The sequence below is a fragment of the Laccaria bicolor genome, genomic scaffold, assembly GCF_000143565.1.
Source record: "Laccaria bicolor S238N-H82 LACBIscaffold_12 genomic scaffold, whole genome shotgun sequence".
Lineage (NCBI taxonomy): Eukaryota > Fungi > Basidiomycota > Agaricomycetes > Agaricales > Hydnangiaceae > Laccaria > Laccaria bicolor.
The window spans coordinates 820,454-839,511 of NW_001889883.1; the positions used below are offsets into that span (position 1 = coordinate 820,454).

The 19,058-nt window shown below is 48.4% G+C and overlaps 9 protein-coding genes across 9 annotated transcripts; 3 read left to right on the forward strand and 6 right to left on the reverse strand.

Annotated features, from left to right (window-relative positions):
- Positions 1-219: 219 nt before the first annotated feature.
- Positions 220-1,935, forward strand: LACBIDRAFT_297797 (uncharacterized protein; the record flags this gene model as incomplete). The annotated part of the gene is made up of 8 exons (XM_001881140.1): positions 220-222; positions 269-366; positions 424-637; positions 690-930; positions 982-1,148; positions 1,199-1,423; positions 1,475-1,610; positions 1,664-1,935. 8 exons carry the CDS (start codon positions 220-222, stop codon positions 1,933-1,935), a joined length of 1,356 nt encoding a protein of 451 aa, XP_001881175.1.
- A 764-nt stretch (positions 1,936-2,699) lies between these two features.
- Positions 2,700-4,262, reverse strand: LACBIDRAFT_297798 (uncharacterized protein; the record flags this gene model as incomplete). Its single annotated transcript, XM_001881315.1, has 12 exons — positions 2,700-2,714; positions 2,769-2,950; positions 2,999-3,056; positions 3,116-3,143; positions 3,197-3,256; positions 3,304-3,404; positions 3,454-3,562; positions 3,613-3,624; positions 3,682-3,706; positions 3,762-3,942; positions 4,031-4,048; positions 4,101-4,262. The coding sequence occupies 12 exons, from the start codon at positions 4,260-4,262 to the stop codon at positions 2,700-2,702; spliced, it is 951 nt and encodes a 316-aa protein (XP_001881350.1).
- Positions 4,263-7,409: 3,147 nt separating this feature from the next.
- LACBIDRAFT_327388 (uncharacterized protein) lies at positions 7,410-8,705 on the reverse strand (the record flags this gene model as incomplete). Its single annotated transcript, XM_001881316.1, has 4 exons — positions 7,410-7,424; positions 7,513-8,214; positions 8,235-8,531; positions 8,672-8,705. Coding segments are annotated over 4 exons (1,047 nt in total), but the record flags the coding sequence as incomplete, so codon positions are not given.
- A 134-nt stretch (positions 8,706-8,839) lies between these two features.
- LACBIDRAFT_294417 (60S ribosomal protein L1) lies at positions 8,840-9,977 on the reverse strand. The gene is made up of 6 exons (XM_001881317.1): positions 9,956-9,977; positions 9,743-9,904; positions 9,580-9,693; positions 9,417-9,532; positions 9,201-9,365; positions 8,840-9,152 (listed from the first exon to the last, which is right to left on the reverse strand). Exons 1-6 carry the CDS (start codon positions 9,958-9,960, stop codon positions 9,055-9,057), a joined length of 660 nt encoding a protein of 219 aa, XP_001881352.1. The 5' UTR covers positions 9,961-9,977; the 3' UTR covers positions 8,840-9,054.
- A 130-nt stretch (positions 9,978-10,107) lies between these two features.
- Positions 10,108-11,663, forward strand: LACBIDRAFT_297800 (uncharacterized protein; the record flags this gene model as incomplete). Its single annotated transcript, XM_001881141.1, has 6 exons — positions 10,108-10,525; positions 10,576-10,646; positions 10,700-10,938; positions 10,998-11,076; positions 11,129-11,323; positions 11,382-11,663. The coding sequence occupies 6 exons, from the start codon at positions 10,108-10,110 to the stop codon at positions 11,661-11,663; spliced, it is 1,284 nt and encodes a 427-aa protein (XP_001881176.1).
- A 207-nt stretch (positions 11,664-11,870) lies between these two features.
- Positions 11,871-13,840, reverse strand: LACBIDRAFT_327392 (uncharacterized protein; the record flags this gene model as incomplete). The annotated part of the gene is made up of 8 exons (XM_001881318.1): positions 11,871-11,954; positions 11,996-11,998; positions 12,135-12,211; positions 12,288-12,324; positions 12,427-12,650; positions 12,691-13,170; positions 13,220-13,514; positions 13,778-13,840. The coding sequence occupies 8 exons, from the start codon at positions 13,838-13,840 to the stop codon at positions 11,871-11,873; spliced, it is 1,263 nt and encodes a 420-aa protein (XP_001881353.1).
- Positions 13,841-14,285: 445 nt separating this feature from the next.
- Positions 14,286-15,470, forward strand: LACBIDRAFT_167022 (uncharacterized protein; the record flags this gene model as incomplete). Its single annotated transcript, XM_001881142.1, has 1 exon — positions 14,286-15,470. A coding segment is annotated over one exon (1,185 nt), but the record flags the coding sequence as incomplete, so codon positions are not given.
- A 373-nt stretch (positions 15,471-15,843) lies between these two features.
- On the reverse strand, positions 15,844-17,518 carry LACBIDRAFT_184960 (ADP/ATP carrier protein). Its single transcript, XM_001881319.1, has 10 exons — positions 17,467-17,518; positions 17,298-17,345; positions 17,214-17,242; positions 17,090-17,158; positions 16,893-17,043; positions 16,521-16,841; positions 16,353-16,464; positions 16,238-16,304; positions 16,049-16,184; positions 15,844-15,984 (listed from the first exon to the last, which is right to left on the reverse strand). The coding sequence occupies exons 3-10, from the start codon at positions 17,229-17,231 to the stop codon at positions 15,974-15,976; spliced, it is 885 nt and encodes a 294-aa protein (XP_001881354.1). The 5' UTR covers positions 17,232-17,242; positions 17,298-17,345; positions 17,467-17,518; the 3' UTR covers positions 15,844-15,973.
- A 441-nt stretch (positions 17,519-17,959) lies between these two features.
- On the reverse strand, positions 17,960-19,008 carry LACBIDRAFT_297805 (uncharacterized protein). Its single transcript, XM_001881320.1, has 3 exons — positions 18,917-19,008; positions 18,704-18,862; positions 17,960-18,647 (listed from the first exon to the last, which is right to left on the reverse strand). The coding sequence occupies exons 1-3, from the start codon at positions 18,990-18,992 to the stop codon at positions 18,295-18,297; spliced, it is 588 nt and encodes a 195-aa protein (XP_001881355.1). The 5' UTR covers positions 18,993-19,008; the 3' UTR covers positions 17,960-18,294.
- Positions 19,009-19,058: the final 50 nt, after the last annotated feature.

Genomic DNA, 19,058 nt, shown 5'->3' on the forward strand with positions numbered 1-19,058 from the left:
GCAGCGGATTTTGTTACATGTTCACTGGCAAGATCTTTGTTTTGCCTTGTTGCTTATCATCTTGCTCAACTCTTCCACTCATGAACTTTGAATGGAGGCAACGTCAGAATATGTCTGGTCGCCCCCTGTGTACTATACCGGTAAAAAACCCCAATTGACGAGAAGTCTGAACCTTTCTCCCGACCCTTTATTTCCCGAAAACTTCGTACGGCTCGTAAAATGGTATGTGATTCTATTACATAGAGCAGTTCAATTTCGCGTTTTTTAGAACGATCTTTTTAATTTGTTCAATTTACAAAATAGGTCCCCAGATGGATCACTAGCTCTCGCGCAATGCGAAAACAGAACTCTCCAAATTTTTGACCCGTTCGTTTATTCAATGCCTCGAGTTGAACGTCACGCTGATAGGATTAAACACCACAGAGAATCTTCTGGAGAGATGTCTACTACCGATCCTCACAGTCTTACGGAACCGTCTGCTGCATTGTCAACAAATGCTCGCATATTTAACCAACCAGCGCCCATCCTCGATTTCGTCTGGTATCCGACTGCAAGTCCTCAGAACCCTGCCTCTTTCTGCTTCGTCGCATCCGTTCGAGAGTGCCCGGTAAAATTACTAGATGCATCCGATGGTAGAGTTAGTCCAGCCCGTTTCAGTTCTTAACTCTATCTCAACAGCGCTCAAGTAGCTCCGTGCATCATATAGAATCGTTGATCATCGAGAACGGCAGATCGCCCCCCACAGCCTCGCATTTAACCTGACGGGTGAAAGGTTCGGTTGCACGCTTGTCTATGTGCAAATTTCCCAACCTCCCGCTAGATTATATTGCGGTTTTGAAGACGCTATTGAGGTTTTCGACGTTTCCAGACCGGGAGAAGGCAAACGCTTACATACGACACCTTCAAAGAAAAGCAAAGACGGCCTCAAAGGTAGATTATCATTTTTATATGAATTACTTGTCTGACTCGAAGTGATTGTAGGGATAATTTCAGCATTGGCATTCTCGCCCTCATACTCTGAGGCCGAGTCATTTTACGCAGCTGGGAGCTTTTCTCCGACGCCAAGCAATATTGCCTTGTTCAGTGATTCTCAGAGTGAAACTCCCATCATGTTTCTTGGAGGTGGACCTCGTGCTGGCGTCACACAAGTAATACGTCTCACCTTTACTAAGAAAGTCTGGCTCATCTCTCATCTTAGGTGCAGTTCAACCCTTCAAGGCCCCACATTCTATACGCTGCGTACCGTGGTCGCGGTTCCGGATCTATCTATAGCTGGGACTTGCGCGCCAATCTCGGCTCTCCAGTGGAGGTATTTTGCCAGAATTCCGCTGCTGCCCTAGACGCCTCGGAGAGGAAGGTGAACAATCAAAAGATGCGGTTTGATGTCGATGTATTGGGTCGTTATCTTGGTGTCGGAGATCCGGTTGGTGGTGATCTTAAGTCGTAGATTCATGCTGAAAGCTTTTCCGATTAGAAAGGGAACGTATCAGTATTCGACCTTGGCTCCAGTGAAAAGACGATTGACGATACTGTTGTCGAGGGTCAGCACTCGTTTTTGGAATGTGACACGCAGATAAACCGACCCGTACTCGAATTTATCGCACATGAAGGTTAGTATCAGTTCTTTGCCTGGTCCAGAATTTCTTTGATACCCTTCTGTCAGATGCAGTTGGGTCAGTCACATTCAACCCCCTGCGCCCAGTCGCTCTATCTGTGTCTGGCGCACGTCACTTCAAAGATGTTGTGGAAACGGACTCTTCAAACGAAGAGGACGACGAAGTCGATGACCTCTTACTTCAAAGGAATGCGCCCACTTCTCCTGAACCAAATGGGCGAAAGAAACACTCTCAGCCGGTTACTTTCGATTCATCTATCAAGTTATGGGATTTCAGTCGCCCGACTGAAAGCGAACTGGGGGCATGCATTGGCAAGTAGAAATGTCTACTCGTCACGTGAAAGAACAGTTCGACTGTCAATGACTCTCCTTGGGAGTCTCTTGGTTCTTGATGTAATGTCAATCGCGAGCTTACATTTTTCTTTCGTTTTCGACGCGCTCTATCTCTATCTGGTGTCGCAAGAAAACGTTTGAATGAGTCGGGTCATGGCCTGGACTCCCCCGCACCATTTCTGGGGCTCTATGGCTTTGAGAGGACTAGATTATTGGTTTGGAAAAAGGAGCTTGACGATGAACAGTTGCCAGTGGAACCAATCCTGCCGTCTTGGAAACCCCGCACTCACGATTACGAACTTTGTTCCTCATGGATGTCTTCAAGATTTTCAATGCAAGGCTCAAGCATCCGCCAGGTCTCTTTGTGCCTTTCGGATAACTAGAAAGTTCATCTTCCAATACCCGCCCTCCAATCCGACGATACTGTGCGTGCTGGCCATGATAAAAAGCCTAGATATCGGGATTTGCAAGCTGGAGGGAAGAAACGCGAGGACGAGTGCTAGTGTACTCAAATTTTGGCAGGGTAAATAAGAATCTACTGGTACAGTAAATTTCGAAAGGTATACAGTTCAGGTGCTAGAAAATAGTAATACAGGTAGGTGTATGAAGATGGTGAGGCTGGCTGACCAGCTTGAATAGAAAAGTTGCCACGTCTTGGTCTGAAAACCAGGACTCACGGAAAGATATAGATATGCCGTAGGTTGCCAAAGTCAAGCTCCCGCAGCCAGAATACTTGAAGGGATGAGAACAGCTACCACGGTTTCGTCTATGGCAAAGTCAGGCATATAAGATACCGCGGCATGCGGGTGGGCAAACATACCTGTCCCAGAGTTGTTGAGCTACCTGGCGATATTGGCGATAGTGGTGCGGGGCTCCAGAAACTTGATGTGACTCTGCAGTTAATCCTCTTCTGTTGGGTATGAACCGCTTCGTCTTCTGTGGCAACTTGGGGTGCTTTTCGCTCTCTTGCATTGAGCATAGCAAGGAAAGAACCGACATAAACTATTCCATTTGTTATCAGCATAGTTCCTCCAAAATAACAGAACCTACGTTTTGTCAACAAGAATGTTATCCCTAGAAAAACGAAGGTATTGGGCAGGAGGATGTACTACACGCATTGAGATAATCAAAGACCGCTTTCTTCACAATGACAATAAAAGAACACACTGAAAACATAGCAGAGAGAGAACAGGCGCTAGATCGACGGCTTTGAGAAAACTGTATATTGTGATCGATAAAGTGATTTACCTCGTGAATAGGCCTGAGCTCAAAGTATATTGCATCAAAGCTGATATTCTTGAGTCGAGGCTATTTCCGGAATTAGGAGAGAATACGCAAGGGAGAGAAGAACATACTGCGATGCTTTCCCTTGACTCATTCGAAGGTAATAGCACATAGCTCCAGATATCACGAAGTCGATGGCTGTGGATGTCCCAAGCGCGGCGTTGATGATCCACTATAGACAATTTAGAAGTCTCGTAAGTCGGGACGCACATGGAACATACTGAAATGTTTGCGAGCGCAGCGTAGCTGTTGACAATGTATCTTTTACCAGATATTGGGTGAGAAACTTGCAACAAAAGAGCAATCTCCCATACAATTGATACGTAAGCACTGTAAGCCGACCATTAATAAACCGACAGGACGGTCACATTCAGACGTACCGAGACCTATGACTGAGATTCCCGAACTTTGATGAGCAATTTACAAAAGAAATACGAGAAAAGTCCTACCACATCCCCCAGTGACAACAGAGGCCTAAAACACATGTAAGTGATGGTCTTGAGAAATGTATAAAAATGTGGAAACTAACCACGATGTAGCCCAAAATTCCGCGGTGATATCCACCGACTGATTCGATGCAAAGGGGAGTCAGAGATCTTCAATGAAAAACATAATGGGAGCCAGCTGACGTTTCCAGACGCGCATTGCGTACAAGCTGTTAAAAATGGAGATAAGTGGCCTTCTGGGCGGCGAGGGAATGGTAGGTATACCTATGAACCATTAGAAGAATAAAGACCTTTTTCCGAAAAAAAAAAAAATCTTAAGCAACAAATGCGCAGGATACCATAAAAGACTTACATTCAGTGCAACTTGCAGCTGACAGCCACAATTTCAGGACTGTACGCAAGAGCCCCGCTGGAACACATACCTTTATAGACCAGACAATATGAGTTAATCCCAAAATAATCCCAAACCCCGTAACAGAATAAATGTAAACACAGTGGATCGTCAAGGCAAGATGAAAGCCGTCCAGTATCCTATTCTTGAAGATTAGATACCCCTTTGAGATGCAAAAGCTCATATGCACCATAAGATAGCGACCTGATGAAAGGTAAACATTTTTATTGGGATCAGACGGGTAAAGACTCACCGAAAATTTATGAAGCAAAGAGTCATAAGGGTATGCATGGTAGTACAAGTATGTTTGCAAAGTGGTGATACCGTAAAAGCTGCAAGCCTCTGTTATGAACCTGTTCAAGAAGAATGGAACGGCCCAACGCTCACAACGCAGCAGCGACAACTCCAAGGAGAAGGGAACCCAAAGTATTGTCGAGTGTCGCATCCGTCAAGCTAGTTGGCGGTGTTGGGGCCATCACGATCAAGGAGTGGGAAAGAAGGAGCGACCGGGAAGCACAGAGGTCTTCGGGGGGGAACAAAAAAAAGACTGAAATTTATATGTATTATGTGAATGAGGGGAAAATATGAAGAACAAGGTGATCGATATGTCGCTATTTTTGCGTGGGCATCATGGAAAGTAGGGGACTCCCTGGGACTCCGCGCGAGTCTGACCGAGTCTGATCGTAGTTGGGATCGGGAGATGGGGAAAGGCACCACAGGATATCACAGCTCAAGACTTTTCTTGCATAGCGACCACTGCCTCGGACCTAAGTATTTTCAAAACCAAATTGGAGGCATTTTTTAGATCGCACTGAGTCCCGACCGAGTAACGAGTGCGTGCGCCAACGGAACCTGGAGAGTAGGCGGTACTGTAAGCCTTGAGGGCCAATTAAGCTATGTCACCTCAACGGAGGTGCGGTCATCCGATCCAGGGGACACACTTGCCATGTAAGTATGGCCAGATGTTTATGGACATAGCCAAGGTCGCCGACTCGCCTCCTGGCAGCAACCATGTGTTGAATTCAGATCGAACAGATCATCCTGAGAAGATATCATTCTGCGATATCAGCAGCTTTGAGATATGTATGTCCATTCTGATACATATGGCCAGCTGAGTGGCTGCTTTCTCGGTGTTGGTGAGCACTGGTGACTGAAAGCTAGTGTCGCGGAAGGATATTGAATGAGTGCACGTGGTTTACCAAGAAGACCTTTCGATCGCGACACCCCTGTCGGTGATTGTTATTTGCGGCTCAACGTCATATACTTACACCTACTACTTACTGTAATGTCAACCACTCTGAATAGCTTCATGAATATAATAACATTGTCCCTTGTAACATGTAACAACTGGCGACGAGCATAGGTGTTGAACGCGAGTTATACGGCATCAAAACTTTACCCCAAGGCCCAACGGCTTTATTAGTAAAAGAATACGACAAATCGAGGAGATCTCCAGAATGTGGAAGGGGATAACATCTGATAACGGAGTCGAAAAAAGTAGCCGTCGTCGCTTAGTTGAGACTTGGTAGGGAGACCCGTCCACATTTCAATTGTGAATGATGACTCCATTTCGTGTTCCATTCTGGTTCCCCTTGTAGCTATCCAATCTTGAGTCACCGATTGTGTAGCTTTGCAGCGGAGCGTTCGTAGGTTTGAACACGTTGTTAAATTTGCTTGCAGGGAGTAGCAATTTACACGGGCCTGCCCGTCACGCCACAGCATCAAGTGTAGGCGCAACCAGGCTTAACCAGACACAATCTCGCAACTTGCACAAGCCGGAGATTCTTCATTTTGCCACTAGCAGCGATCAATCCAATACATTATTATCGTGAGCGCTGGGTGCACCCAGGGATCGTATTTGAAATTGGGCAGGAGAACAACAACCTTCCGGGCGAGGACGGGCACGGATGTCAGTGCCAGGAGCTCGGTGCAAGGGCAAGCCTGGATTGACCTTCGGCATGAAGAGGGAACGCTCAGGTTCAATTTTTCGACAAATTGACTTCAGGGAAATAGTCCAAGCTAAACATGACGTCCCGATGAAAGGTTGAGCGGTATTGTGGCAGACGCGGAATGCGGTGTAAAAGATATTGAGGGCCCAACACTTCGCATATGACAGGTATCTGGGACAACTCAGGGGATGCAGCTTCGGATTCAAAGTGAATGACAACAGTTCTTTCAGAGCTCCTTTAACAGGTTAACGAGAAAGGTTGGTGGCGTATTGCACCGTTATGATGGCAATGTCATTTTACCGATCTTATCGAGATGCGTGAAGAGAAGCTCTATCAGGGGCAACAAACAAGCAAGGCTTCTGAAGAATTTCTTGTATTGCACAAAGTAATGGGATAGCAGGAGCATGCACTTTGTAGTGGTGAGAAGACCGAGGCGGGAAGGCAGTCTCCAACAAAAGCATTTGTGATTCAATCTAGTCCTCCTTTCGTGACCGGAAGCTCATTAAAGGCAGGAAGTTGGGGCATGGCTTCCTGGGGAATCCTGACAAAGGGGTCAGTAAAAACATGAAATATTTGTGGCATCCAGCGGACATTGTTGACCTTATCAAATGGCCCCTCACCCTCGGCAGGTTCCTGATAAGTATGGATCCCCATTTCTTGGGATCTGAAGGGAATGTCAGCAGCCTGTCAACAAGAGCGAGTGGCACTAGAGCCTGGAAAGAGCGCCACGTCTGAGAGAACGATGATACTCACCTCTGAGCCATGTCCCGAACCTAAACTTCTTGTTAAATGTTCTCGCGGACGAGACCCATCAAGGGCATTGAGTCAGAGTCATCAACGTTCGACTTTACATCAGCCACACCGCCGTTAGCTGCCCGACAGCGCCAAAAGCTCGCCAAGAGCGCGGGAGGTCCCTAGATAGTACGCTGTTTCTATTCTTCGGATATCTGCTGACCAGCGGCTCCCATTAGACTTTTTCGGGTTTTGACATGCGTGTCCAGAGGAGTTTTGAGCGATTCACTTTTCCCGTCGTACAAGTTGTACATTCGGAATAGATCTGGGCGAGCGATGAATGATATGGTGGTTTAGGGTGATCCTGGCCCCGATGAACAACGATAGGCGGCACCGTGGTGGGTAAAGAGACCTGGGGAACGTACTTCGTATTTTTGTTCACTAGCATACAGTGATGACCGAGCGCCGTCCGATTTTGACGATACCTGGATACTTGGTTCGTTGGAATGGACGATCGTTAGGGTGACAGCTGGGGGTATTGTCTCTATGTTCCCTGCCTCTTCGCCACCCTATCCTCACACGACTGCTGACCATGAATTTTTTATCTTCTCCTCGACAAATCTAACACTCAGGCTACTTGTAAATCTGTAACCATGTAATTACATGTTAAAGACCTGTAATGGATATAAGAGTAGTTTCAATCATGATAGAGAATGCGAACTTCACCTACATATATTATGATTGAAGTGAAAAGTCTTTCACTTTCGACTTGAACCATCGAACGTCTACCGCGGAGAAATCAACGCAGCGGGAGATGTACAGGGAGGCTATAGGCGCCATTTGGTCAAAGACGTCGTAGTCTGGATCCTTTCCGTATCCACGCGCTGACGCTTCAACAATTCGGCTCTTTACCAAGCGCTTCAGCCCCTGAACAGAAATCTCGGGACTATTCAAAATACTGAGATCTTTCAAATTTTCAAGGCCCCACTCGCCCGTGTCAGGGTCTGGCACTGAAAGACGCTCCAAAACAGCGTCGTTGAGGCCTCCGCAGGATACGAAACTGACGCAGCGGCCAGAGAGTGTGGGGACGACAGACAGTAACTCTTCGGTGTTGTTGATATCTTGCACGTCGAGGTAGTATGAATGGCCAATGCCGTAATCTGTGAGCTCACAGGCTCGGATCGTTTGTGACTCCAAGTACGGCGAAGTGCTTGTGAAGTGGCCGAATTCTTGAAATGTTTCCTTTTTCAGACCCTCGAGGTGGAGGCTACTGAAGTCGAATCGGAAATCCCAATCGTTAGGTAAATCCTCATCTGGAAGGGTAGGGAGGTCGACATGGTTCAATTCGAGGCTGATCATGCTGCTTTTGAACCTTCCCAGAACAGAGAGAAAGTTGAAAAAGGTGAGATCAGGGACGTCGATGGAAGACAAGTGGGATATTTTGCACAGCGCCAGCCTCTTCGTCTCTAGTGAGCCTCAAAAACGCGGTCGCGCGAAGCAGAAAGCTGGGCACGCAAATCTGTGGTAGAGGTAGGCTGGGAATCCACAAATACAACGAGGCGCGTCCAAAACTCAGGGACGAGGAGCATGAGGTCGTACCATTGCTTGCAAACGGATGCGAGTGCGTAGGGGAAGACAGAAGGAGATGTTAAATCGTCGTGATCGTTCCATTCTGTGAGGGTGCCCCCGTCGTTCAAGTCAATCTTGCAATCGCAAGAGCCCCTGCACAAGGTGTGCGGATCGAAGATCGTCACACAGCGCCTTGTGTCGATGTAGACGGTCTTGAGGATAATCAGGAGTAACTCCGCTGGTAGTGACGCGATTGGCGTGTAACCGCCTCCTGCGGGCAACATCCGAGTTGCTTGGCAGACTTTTGGAGGTTGGTGGTCAGTTGTTGGGAAGTTGTGCACTTGGTACTGACAACGATTTTGATGCTTTTTCGAGTGGTGAAAAAGCTAGTCGTAAAGTACAGCATAAATTTTGCTCTGCACACGTGACCTAAAAACAACAGGCAGTTGCTTGATTCGCAATGAAAAACGGAAGTGGGCAAAGCTTGCTAGAGTCGGTTTTCTCAAGTTTCTTCATCTGTCTTATAAAATCTTTTTTTATTTGGCGTAATATGAGTAAAAAGATGTCGAAGTTTGGACAAAACCCCAAAGGCAAACCATATCAGCTCCCAATCAGTTCCCTCCCGTGAAACCGTTGGTATAAGCGTGCGGGGCTTCATGTTATGCATTACGATCGCCTTTCAGTCTGACCATCATTCGGAACATCTCTCCAACACCAATGCCAAAAACCGATCAATTAATAGAGGCGAACGGGCTTGCCCATCGTCGTCTTGATGTGCAGCGACTTGATGTTCTGCCAGTTCTTCTTCAGCAATGAGACGAGGAAGTTGATGCCTAGTAGTGTGGTGAGTATATAACCAAGTGAAGGAAAACGATACATACTCAGCATGACGTTGCCGAGGACTTGGTCGTCCGTCATCTGAACATGGCCTACGGCGACACCCAAGCACAAAACTTTCTTGAGCTGGAACTTAATGGTAGAGCGAACCTCCGTGATCTTGTTGCTAAGATCTTCGGCGTTGGAGACGGGGGTAGGGAATTTTCCAGCTGCGAAGCTATGGTCAGCACACATGAAAACAGATGGAGAAGAGAAAGTACCCTTTGAGAGACCGGGACCGAGTAGACGGGGTATTTGCTTGATGAGGGTCTCAGACGCGAGGAAAGCGTCGTATTTCTTGGCGAGCTTCTTGACAAGCTTCTTGTTTTTGTTCAGCCTTTCTTGCTATCAGTCATGGAACTCCTTGAACGAGGAAAGAATTACTTCTTGAGATCGTCAACAGACATGTATTCGAGCTCGATTTGTTTGGCACGATCGATGTCAGCAGCATCGGCAAGAATGCAGAGTGACATGCGGGGGCGAGGAACATTGGGGAGCCTGTGGTCATGGTCAGTAACCAGAAGGAAAAACGCGTATTGTAACGCACTTGACGGTTCCGGAGAAACGCTTGTCCCTCTGGGGATCGTAATTCTTGAGACCGATCTGCAATTCAATGGTCTCTACAAAGTTGCGCTTCTTCTCGCCATTGGCGTCGGCGAGCAGCTCCTTTATCGAGCCCCGCACGCTTGACACTGAGAGTTTGCTGGCACTGCGGCGCAATATCAGTGGCTGCTCTCGTCATCGAATATTGTGAGCTCACCTCATGCTTCTTCTGGATTATTGGTCGGGAGTGATAGAGGCAAAGTTTTGAGGAGTCACGTATATGAGATGCAACTGTATAGTTGTGACTAGACCTAACCCTATGATATCGAGTATAATAATAGATATTATCGAAATTGGTTACCTTGTCTGATGGCTGCGTCATTCGAACTGACCCGCATTCGTCCCCCACCTCTCAACTCCAATCGTTTCACTGAAGAATATCGTCCGCCATCGCCTGAGGATGTCCACGACATCTTCCCCCTTTCAACCTCATACGATGACAACCCCGAACTCACAATGCAGCCCTCGTGGAAGCGTGCCCTGTATGAGCTTCTCGAGCAGCCCACGTCGTCGCCATCCGCCTTCCTGGTACATATGGTCACGACCAGCCTTATCGTCGTTTCTGCCGTTGTAACAGTTCTAGAAACTGTTCCTGCTTTTCACTCCATTTCTACACGAATATGGTTCGGTGTTGAGACCATGTTGGTGGCACTCTTTACTGTGGAGTACATTGCTAGATGTGTGGCGTGGAGTTCAACATGGATGGGGCTACTGGGATGGATTTTTTGTGCGCAATTTTATACTCTTAGATTGTTCTTAAGCCAATGCAAGTTCCAGCTTTTTACGGGGTCATTGACCTGCTTTCGGTGCTGCCTTACTACATTGAAGTACTCCTGCAACAAGATACGGTACTCCTGCGACATCTTTCTCCACAGTTCCTACCTCTAATCGCGCTCTGAAGTCTGTATTTTTTCGCTTCTCCATCTTGCGCATGTTTCGCCTATTGCGCGTGTTCAGACCATTCCGATATAATCACACCATTCTCTTGTGCGCTTTCACACCGTCTTTCACTCCATTGACATCTCAATTCACCAATAGGACGATTGAAGTCATGTATCTCTCCGTACGACGATCTCAGCACGCACTTTTGGCAATAGGATTTTTCGTCGTCATGATATTAACCGTATTTAGCACACTATTGCGCGTCCCCCTTCTCCGCCACTCTCCTTGATACCACTAACACGATTTTTGGGGCTCAGATACTTTGCTGAACGCGGCACGTGGGACGAAGTTCTCCAAACGTTCATTAACTCTGATGGAGATCCAACTCAATTTTCCGTACGCCCTTTCTTTATGGACTGTAGAGAGTTGCTCATTGTCAATTCACCAGTCGATCCCTGCTGCGGCATGGTTCGTCCTCGTCACCATTACCACCGTAGGCTACGGTGAAATTACGCCACGCTCCTTTCTCGGTCGCCTCGTTACGCTCCCCATCCTGGTGTTTGGATTACTCTTGATCACGCTCCCAAGTTTTGTACTAGGCAGGGAGTTCAGTCTCGTATGGGAGAAGATGACACGGGATCGCGTATGTCTTTCCCTTCATGCGAACCGCGGCATCACCTCACTTTGGTTTTTCCTGGCAGCGGGAGAACGACCAAGAAAACCCCAACTCACCTATCGATATTCTGCGCCAGCCGTTGCGAACCTCTCACAACTTATCGGACATGCATTCTGCCTCCGCATCGCATTTCAAGCATCGGGGAGATCTTTCAAATTTGAAGCTTGCGCAGAACCAGACGGAACTGAGTATGCAAATTGGGGACCTGCGGGAACAGATGGAGGTGCAAGGCAGAAGTATTGAGCGCTTGTTGGCGCTGTTGGAAGGACGACCCGGAAGTAAAACTGGCAAGGAGAGAGCTGAATGACACGTGTGTAGCTCTTCTGTCGAGTTTTTGTTCTTGGATACTCAAGGGAACATGAGAATTTATTCATGCATTGCGACAGAGGGTCAAGCTATAGATAGGTCAGATTCTACCAGATGGTTGACCATAGCTCCACTCGGTCTGCCACCGTCAAACAACACTCTCCAGCCATCAATCGTTTCAACTATTGATTCTACCTCGAAGACTTGATCAGTAACCATTCTGTGTGATCACACGTCGGAACGTTTTGTCGTTGAGCGCTGAGCCTCCATGAAGGATTGAGCGTGGCCGATGCTATTTGTAGAGCACGTTGCGAATCATTTCGATGGACATACTTCCTGCATAAAATGGTCCAGTTACAACTCCCAACCAAGATTCGGTGAAGATGAGACAAGCGCTAACGTTCAAATGATGCAATGTGTATTTGACGCTATCAACAGGGTGAGAAGCTTTGAAGACAATCTGGAAGCTCACCATCACTGGCATCGCGATAGCGCCTCGATTGGTGGCGTCGGTCACAGTCGGCCAGGGTGTGTGGCGGCGTGATGACGCTTGTCCGAAGTTTAGGAGAGATTAAACGTGACGGGAGTATTAGCCTTGAGAAGTCGGTCCACGAAGCGTACATACTATCGTCTGTTATTGATTGGGCCGCAGATGTACAGTACTTGGGTGAACAGTTTCACAACTCCTCATAAGCAGGGGGCGCGATAGACGCTGCCACCTCTGACCCATCTCTCTGTAGCGATCGACTATCACCGCCACTGACAGACGCATTTGATGAGAATTCCATCCTGTGGTCTCGAGGGGAGCCAGCTGCTAAGATTTGACCCTTGAGGACGGGGGGAAGCCCCAAACCCACTTGTGATTCAGACATGCTGGCACTGAGGAACGGCGAGATTGTTTCGCTGGTTGGGGGGGATGACTGCGAGGGTCCGATGCTTTCTACGGCTGGCGGGACGAAATGGTCAGTCCGGTACGCGGAGGGGGCAACTGGACCCCATTATTGATAGGTCCATCCAAAATCACTTACTGGCATGGGCTGGCACGCCATCATTTTTTTGTTTTCTCGATCTCTTTCTTCGCATTAAGAGGATGATGGCAGCAATGGCAAAGAGCAAGGCCAAACCGCCGAGAACGCCGCCTACAATGCCCCCGATTGGCAAAGGTGTTGATGGTGATGAAGTGGTGGAAGACGCGGAAGAAGTTTGTGTTGTAAGATTCGGCATGGTACCAAGCGATGAGAACGATGGGGTATATGTGAGATAGTCGAAGATAAAAGTTTGGTTTACGCATGCGGTGATGTTCACGACGAGAGTGTGATTCCCGGCAGGGATGCTGTCAAAGCTGTAAAACAAAAAATTTGATTGTTGGCCGTCATTGTTCAGGTATTCTGGTGATGACTTTGAGATGGTATATATCTGGGGAGTAGTGACATTATCGAGGGTATACGCGGCTGAAAGTGTGCCAGTACTGTTCCAGTCCATGATTCCGTAAATTGTCGCAGATGTACCTTTAGATCCCAGTTCAGTCGTAGACTACGTCTCTGACGAAGAGCATACCTGAAAATTGAAACGTGAATATATCACCCGGTGTTGAACTGCGCTGAGTGCTGTTATGATAAGGGAAGCCGTCTGGAAGGGACCCAGCATCAAACTCTGCTATGCTGCGGCTCCATGACCCTTTGTAGGTGATTGACAGGTCCTCGTTATCGACGATAATTCGATTAGTTCCCAATGGCGTGTCCTCCCCAACAGTTACCACAGCATAGTCCAAAGCTGTGCCCAAGACGTGGGATAACAGAACGGTGTGCTTGCCATCTATCAAAGTTGGGGTTTGATACCACTGGCGGTATGACTGAGGATTCGGATCTGCGTAGGTGGTGTTATATGGGGTCCCGCCATCGATAGACACGATGAGAGTTTGTGAGTCGTTGAAAACAGGAGGTGTGTTTCCAAAAAACGCGATTGAAGTTCCTGTGCGTCTGTGAATAATTGGGTAGAGCCCATGACGAATGTATACTGACCTTGAAATGACACGGAAAGAGTACCCGCTCCGGCAGTGAAGGCGAAGGCAGCGTAGGTCGACGATCCATTGTACCACTGTATAAGATTGCTCACTGTCCAAGCTCCTCCGCCATAAGTGAACGCGCTAGATGAGTCGTCCAAAATTACTGAGGCCATGTCGAGCTGGAATTACTCCAAGTGACTCCAAGACTTTAAGTTGGCCGAAGTCAACCCGAAATTTAAGCAGTTGGAGCCATTCGACCTTGATTTGGCTCGTTGCTGGTTCCATTTCACACAAGAGTTGGCCCTGCAGGCTGCAAGCAAGGTTGCAAACTTGCAACGAAGCCAAATGAAAGCAACGGCAGTCCCCGGGTGTCGGCCCAGTTGTCCGGTGTCTAAAAATACCAAAGCCCTGCTCAGCTCAGCTCCCTCCATGGCAGCAATCAGGCCCTCAACTCAATCCCGAGGAATCCAGGAGAGCCCTCAAAGCGAAATCGACATTGTAGAGTTGGCAACGCTCGCCTCCACCTCTTCCAACCTCACGAATAACAATGTGGCTGAACAGAGCACTGCCGCTAACTCAGCATTAGAACCTCCCACTGAACCCAATCTCGCAGACGTGATACCCGACGGCGGCGGTAAATCATGGCTGATGATTGTATGTTGTTCTATCTTATGTTTCTGGTTTGTCGGCACGTCCTACTCGTGGGGAGTGCTACAAGCGGCTCTCGTCGATCGCGGCCTCGCTCCAGCCTCGACACTCTCTTTTATTGGCTCCATCTCGATTTGCCTTCTTGCCGTCTTGGCAATGATCAATTCGCGCGCCCTGGGTGTCATAGGCGCACGCAAAATGGGCATCATCGGGGTCCTGTTCATGGGTCTTGGGCAGATACTGGCCGGCTTTGCCACGCATAACGTAGCGGGGCTCTTCATGACTGCCGGCGTCATGATGGGCATTGGCGTCAGCCAGTGTTTCATGGTCGTGTCAATTACACCTGTACAGTACTTTTCCACCAAGCGCGGCACTGCGGTCGGTATCGTCTACGCAGGCGGTGGGCTTGGTGGTGGGGTCATTAGCTTGTCCCTCGAAGCAGGCGTACGCAAACTCGGCGTCGAATGGACGTTCCGCATCGTCGGTTTACTTATGCTTGCTACAGGGTTGCCGGCTGCTTGGTTCGTCAAAGAACGATTCACCGTCATGCGCAAGCAATTTATTGACTGGTCGCTCTTTAAAAACTCGGATTTCCTTTTCTTGTTTGTCGCAGGAGCACTGGGAACGTTCCCTCTCATTGTTCCTCCCTTCTTCCTGCCCCTGTATGCCCAGTCGCTCCACTTGAGCGCAACCCTTGGTGCCGTCCTTGTCTGCGTGTGGAACTTTTCTTCCGCAGTCGGTCGCGTCTTCACAGGCATCTGCTCTGATCGTGTGTTTGGCCCGCTTAACACACTCTTCCTTATCCTCTCCCTCATCGCCTTATCACTACTCGTTATCTGGCCGACCTCCACCTCCTTCGGACCCGTGCTCGTATTCGCTCTCATCAACGGCGCAGCTAGCGGCGGGTTCTTTGCCATCATGCCCACCGTCGTCGGTAGCGTCATGGGCACACAACTTATGGCTGTGGCTTTTGGCATGATCGTAACCGGTTGGGTTGGAGGATATCTCGCCGGCGCACCTATTGCGGGTTACATCTTGACGGCTTTTGGTGGCACTGGCCATGGCATCTCGGCCTACCGACCTGCCATGTTCTATGCTGGTGGCATCGCCGCTACCGCCGCCTTAATCATTGGCGCACTGAGATTCCGTAGGAGTCCCCACTTGATGATCAAGATGTAGGAGGAGTGAAGACTTGTACCTCATGCGTGTGGTAAGACAAGTGTGTACCTGTGCAATCCTAGGGTCAAGGTACCATTCCCCGGACACGGGCATTTATTCCGTGAAGAGTGGTTCGAAGGCGAGCAGGCGGACAGGAGCGCCTCCGCTCTATTTTCGTCCAATGAGGGACGGCGGGCTTGACTCGCCACACCTCAACGGTCTTATTATCCCTTTCCCTGGATATTCCAGCCAACATCAATCATCCAGCGTCCCCACGGTCGCTTTGCACCGCACAAAAAAAAACAGACAACTAAATGGGCACGACAAACCGCTAGGGTGACTCAGGTTTCTCGAGGGTGCTTTGGTTCACAATGGCGAATTCGAAAATTCCACGACCGTACTTGTAAAGTAATATTAATAACCATGAGTAGTGATTACTTGAACCGTATTCAACCTGGATCTAACCCAACGCTCCCTTTTAATTGGGCCGTAACTTACCCTCAACCTGACCCTACGAAGGATAAGTATCGCGAATAAGTGACATATCCAGATCAAGACTGGTGGAGAGTATTTACCTCCACGGTAAACTTTTCCAAACAAAATTTCTTGCAACTTGTCGTACAGAGCAAGGACACCAGCACCAGCCACTCCCCTGAGAATATTGGCTCCAGCGCCTTTGAATAGCGACTTGATCCCCTCTTTCGCAATAATCTACAGATACCAAGTCTGGAAAATAAATAAATACAAGAGTAGCAATGATTTACCTGAGACCCGGCGTCGAACATTGATTTATAATTGACACCAGAACCAGATGTCATCATCATGCGCCGACTAATGGATAATAAGAATGGGATTCTTGAAAGGAAAGTACGTACGTACCGAATTGTATCCAATGGGTATGAAGCGAATCCCGCTCCAATCGTTACCCCCCAACCCAACATAAATGACGCCAGCAATGAACCCTCTAGTGAACCAACGAGAACGAAGGGTTCTATAGTTCACACAATGAAAGTTAGCGAATGTTGACTGTTTGCAAACGATACTCACTCAAGGAATCGTATCCACCGAAGTATAACCCGCGATAAACGATGATCCCAACTACAGAGGGGACAAACCCGCGATAAAGACCAAGGATGCCGTCGGTTGCGAAAGTTTTCTTGTACACGTCTATTAATCCATTGAATTGACGTACACTTCCAACCTTCGCCGTCTTGGCATCATTAGCGAGGCGAGTTCGAGCGTAGTCCAAGGAATACACGAAAACGAGGGAAGAAGCACCAGCAGCACCGCCAGATGCTACGTTCCCCGCAAACCATGTCCAGTAACCTGCACTCCTCTGAAACCCAAAGAGTGATTTAAAGTAGTCCCCTACATATGGACGTTATTTATGACCATTAATGTGGGCCCGTTGAAACTTACGAAAGGCGAAATTCAATGCTTGTGTAGGGAAGTAACGAATCACGTTCGCGGTATTCCCTCTCCACAACGAAACAAGACCTTCAGTTCGATACGTGCGCGTGAACGCATCGACAACTCCTTTGTAAGGGCTCGTAAGCCGTCCTTGTTTTATCTAATCGGCAGAACGTGAGGTGAAGCAAAGCGGTAACTAGCCATACCATTTCATCCTGGTTCTGAACCATGAGCTTAATACGCTCGATGGGTGCAGCGCTTGTCTTCGCTACGGCCTAGCAAAGCGTCCGAATGAGAATCGGAAAAGGCGACTGAGCCAAGAAGACTTGCGGCAGACACCCCACCCATAAGAAAATCGACTAGAAGTGATCAGCTGTTTGAAATAAAACACATACGAGAAAAATACGGTCAAACCAGCGAAGCCCTTTGGAGTTTTAAGCTCCCTTTTGACCTCTTTTTTCTCTGCCATTTCAGATTTCAGTATTGAGGTGGGCAAGAGGGTGATGTCTGATCATGACGTCGTTTCAGGTAATAAAAGTATGAAACACCAACAAACGTGACTGGGCACTTACAACTCTCTTACATCCATAGTTCGCCCGACGTTTGCCTACCCCATGCTGTCCTGAGCATACTTTTCCAGACAGACGTTGTCGCTTGATTGATTCAATGTTCTTGAAAGAATGAGGCTCGGATTGGTCCGTGCTCCTGAGTTCTAACTCCGAAAACTCCGCCCATATAAGAAAGCGAAACTTCTGACCTTTTTACTTTGATCTTTCCACAATCAATATCGCCTGTGACGATACATTCAGGTGCAAAGTGTTGAGCTCGCCGGAGTGGCCTCCATTCTGTTGCGGCGTTGACATCGCCCGTTCGGCACCACCTTACCTTGTTATTAAAAAGGGACGGGCTGCTACAAATCTGATGGCGACCTCAAATTTGAGGATTTTGATACGTGGAGGATGGATGTTTTTTTCTTGCTGCCTAGACACGTTCAATGTATTCTCTATTCCGCTATTGGATGTCAGCTGCAATGGGTATGCATGGATTCGAATTTGCTTCTATGTGACATACAAAAGGACCTCGAAGCATATAATGTAAAGTATTTAGTATATTTAAAAGAGTGAAATGACGAGTGATACTGCTATATGTCCACGGGGTATAGGTAGTTGTGGGAAAGGACAGGAAGCCGTATGAGCGGCGGGCTTGCAAAATAGTTGTGTATCTTTTAGGTGCTCAGAATCCTTCGGGAGCAGAAGCGCGACCACGGGGGTAGGCATAGGTGGCGGGCGGGACAAAGAAAATAGATTTCTGGACGGCAGCCTACGTTGAATGCGACATTGGCACGATAAATGCCACACCAAAGGTGGTCGGGTGCAAGGCCATTCCCACACCCTGCAGCACCCAGCCCATATCACCAAAGCAAAGTCCAACTAGCCCCAAAGACGACACCTATCGTGACACTGAGCAGGCCCGCTAAATGCTCCATCCCCACCTCCCACCTGACAACGGCGGCGCTAGCGATCGCCGGGAATGTGGTAGCAAACTGAGCTGTTGGATTTGGGCCTCCGCTCACAGCCACAGTCGATACCTTGGCATCCGGTGACGGCGCTTGGGAGGTAGGCGTACTCGATGCGGCAAGGATTGTAAAACGTGAGGAAGTAGCGTATAGGACACCAATCGTTGAGTTGATGAAGATGAGGAAGTAGTCGTCACCCGCAGGTACGTCTTGTAATTGAAGATTTATGGCGTTGGAGGCCGAAGGAACTGTGTAAAGAAGAGATTGATATTGGTGCACGAGCCAAAAAGGGGGCAGTACGAACCGTTGCGGGCAAGTTTCATGAGCCCGTCCTGGCTCATGCGTGCCATCTCGACATCAAACCCGTAGACGCCATCCAGCACACCCTTCTCCCAAGTAACAAGGTTGGTAGCACCGTTCACCCACTGTCTTCCCGCCGCCGGCTCCGTGATAATGAAATATGCTATAGATAATTGTTAGCAGGCAGCTGAGGATGAGAATTGTGATTGGGGCTGACATGACGTGGGGTTTGCAAGGAAGGTAAGAACGAAGCAGGCGTTGATGCACTTTGAAAAGAAATTCGATAGTCGCATGGTGGTGGTTGTGGAGAAAGGGAGGGCAGTGGGTAGCAGCGCTCGTCGTAGTCCAGTTGTAATCCA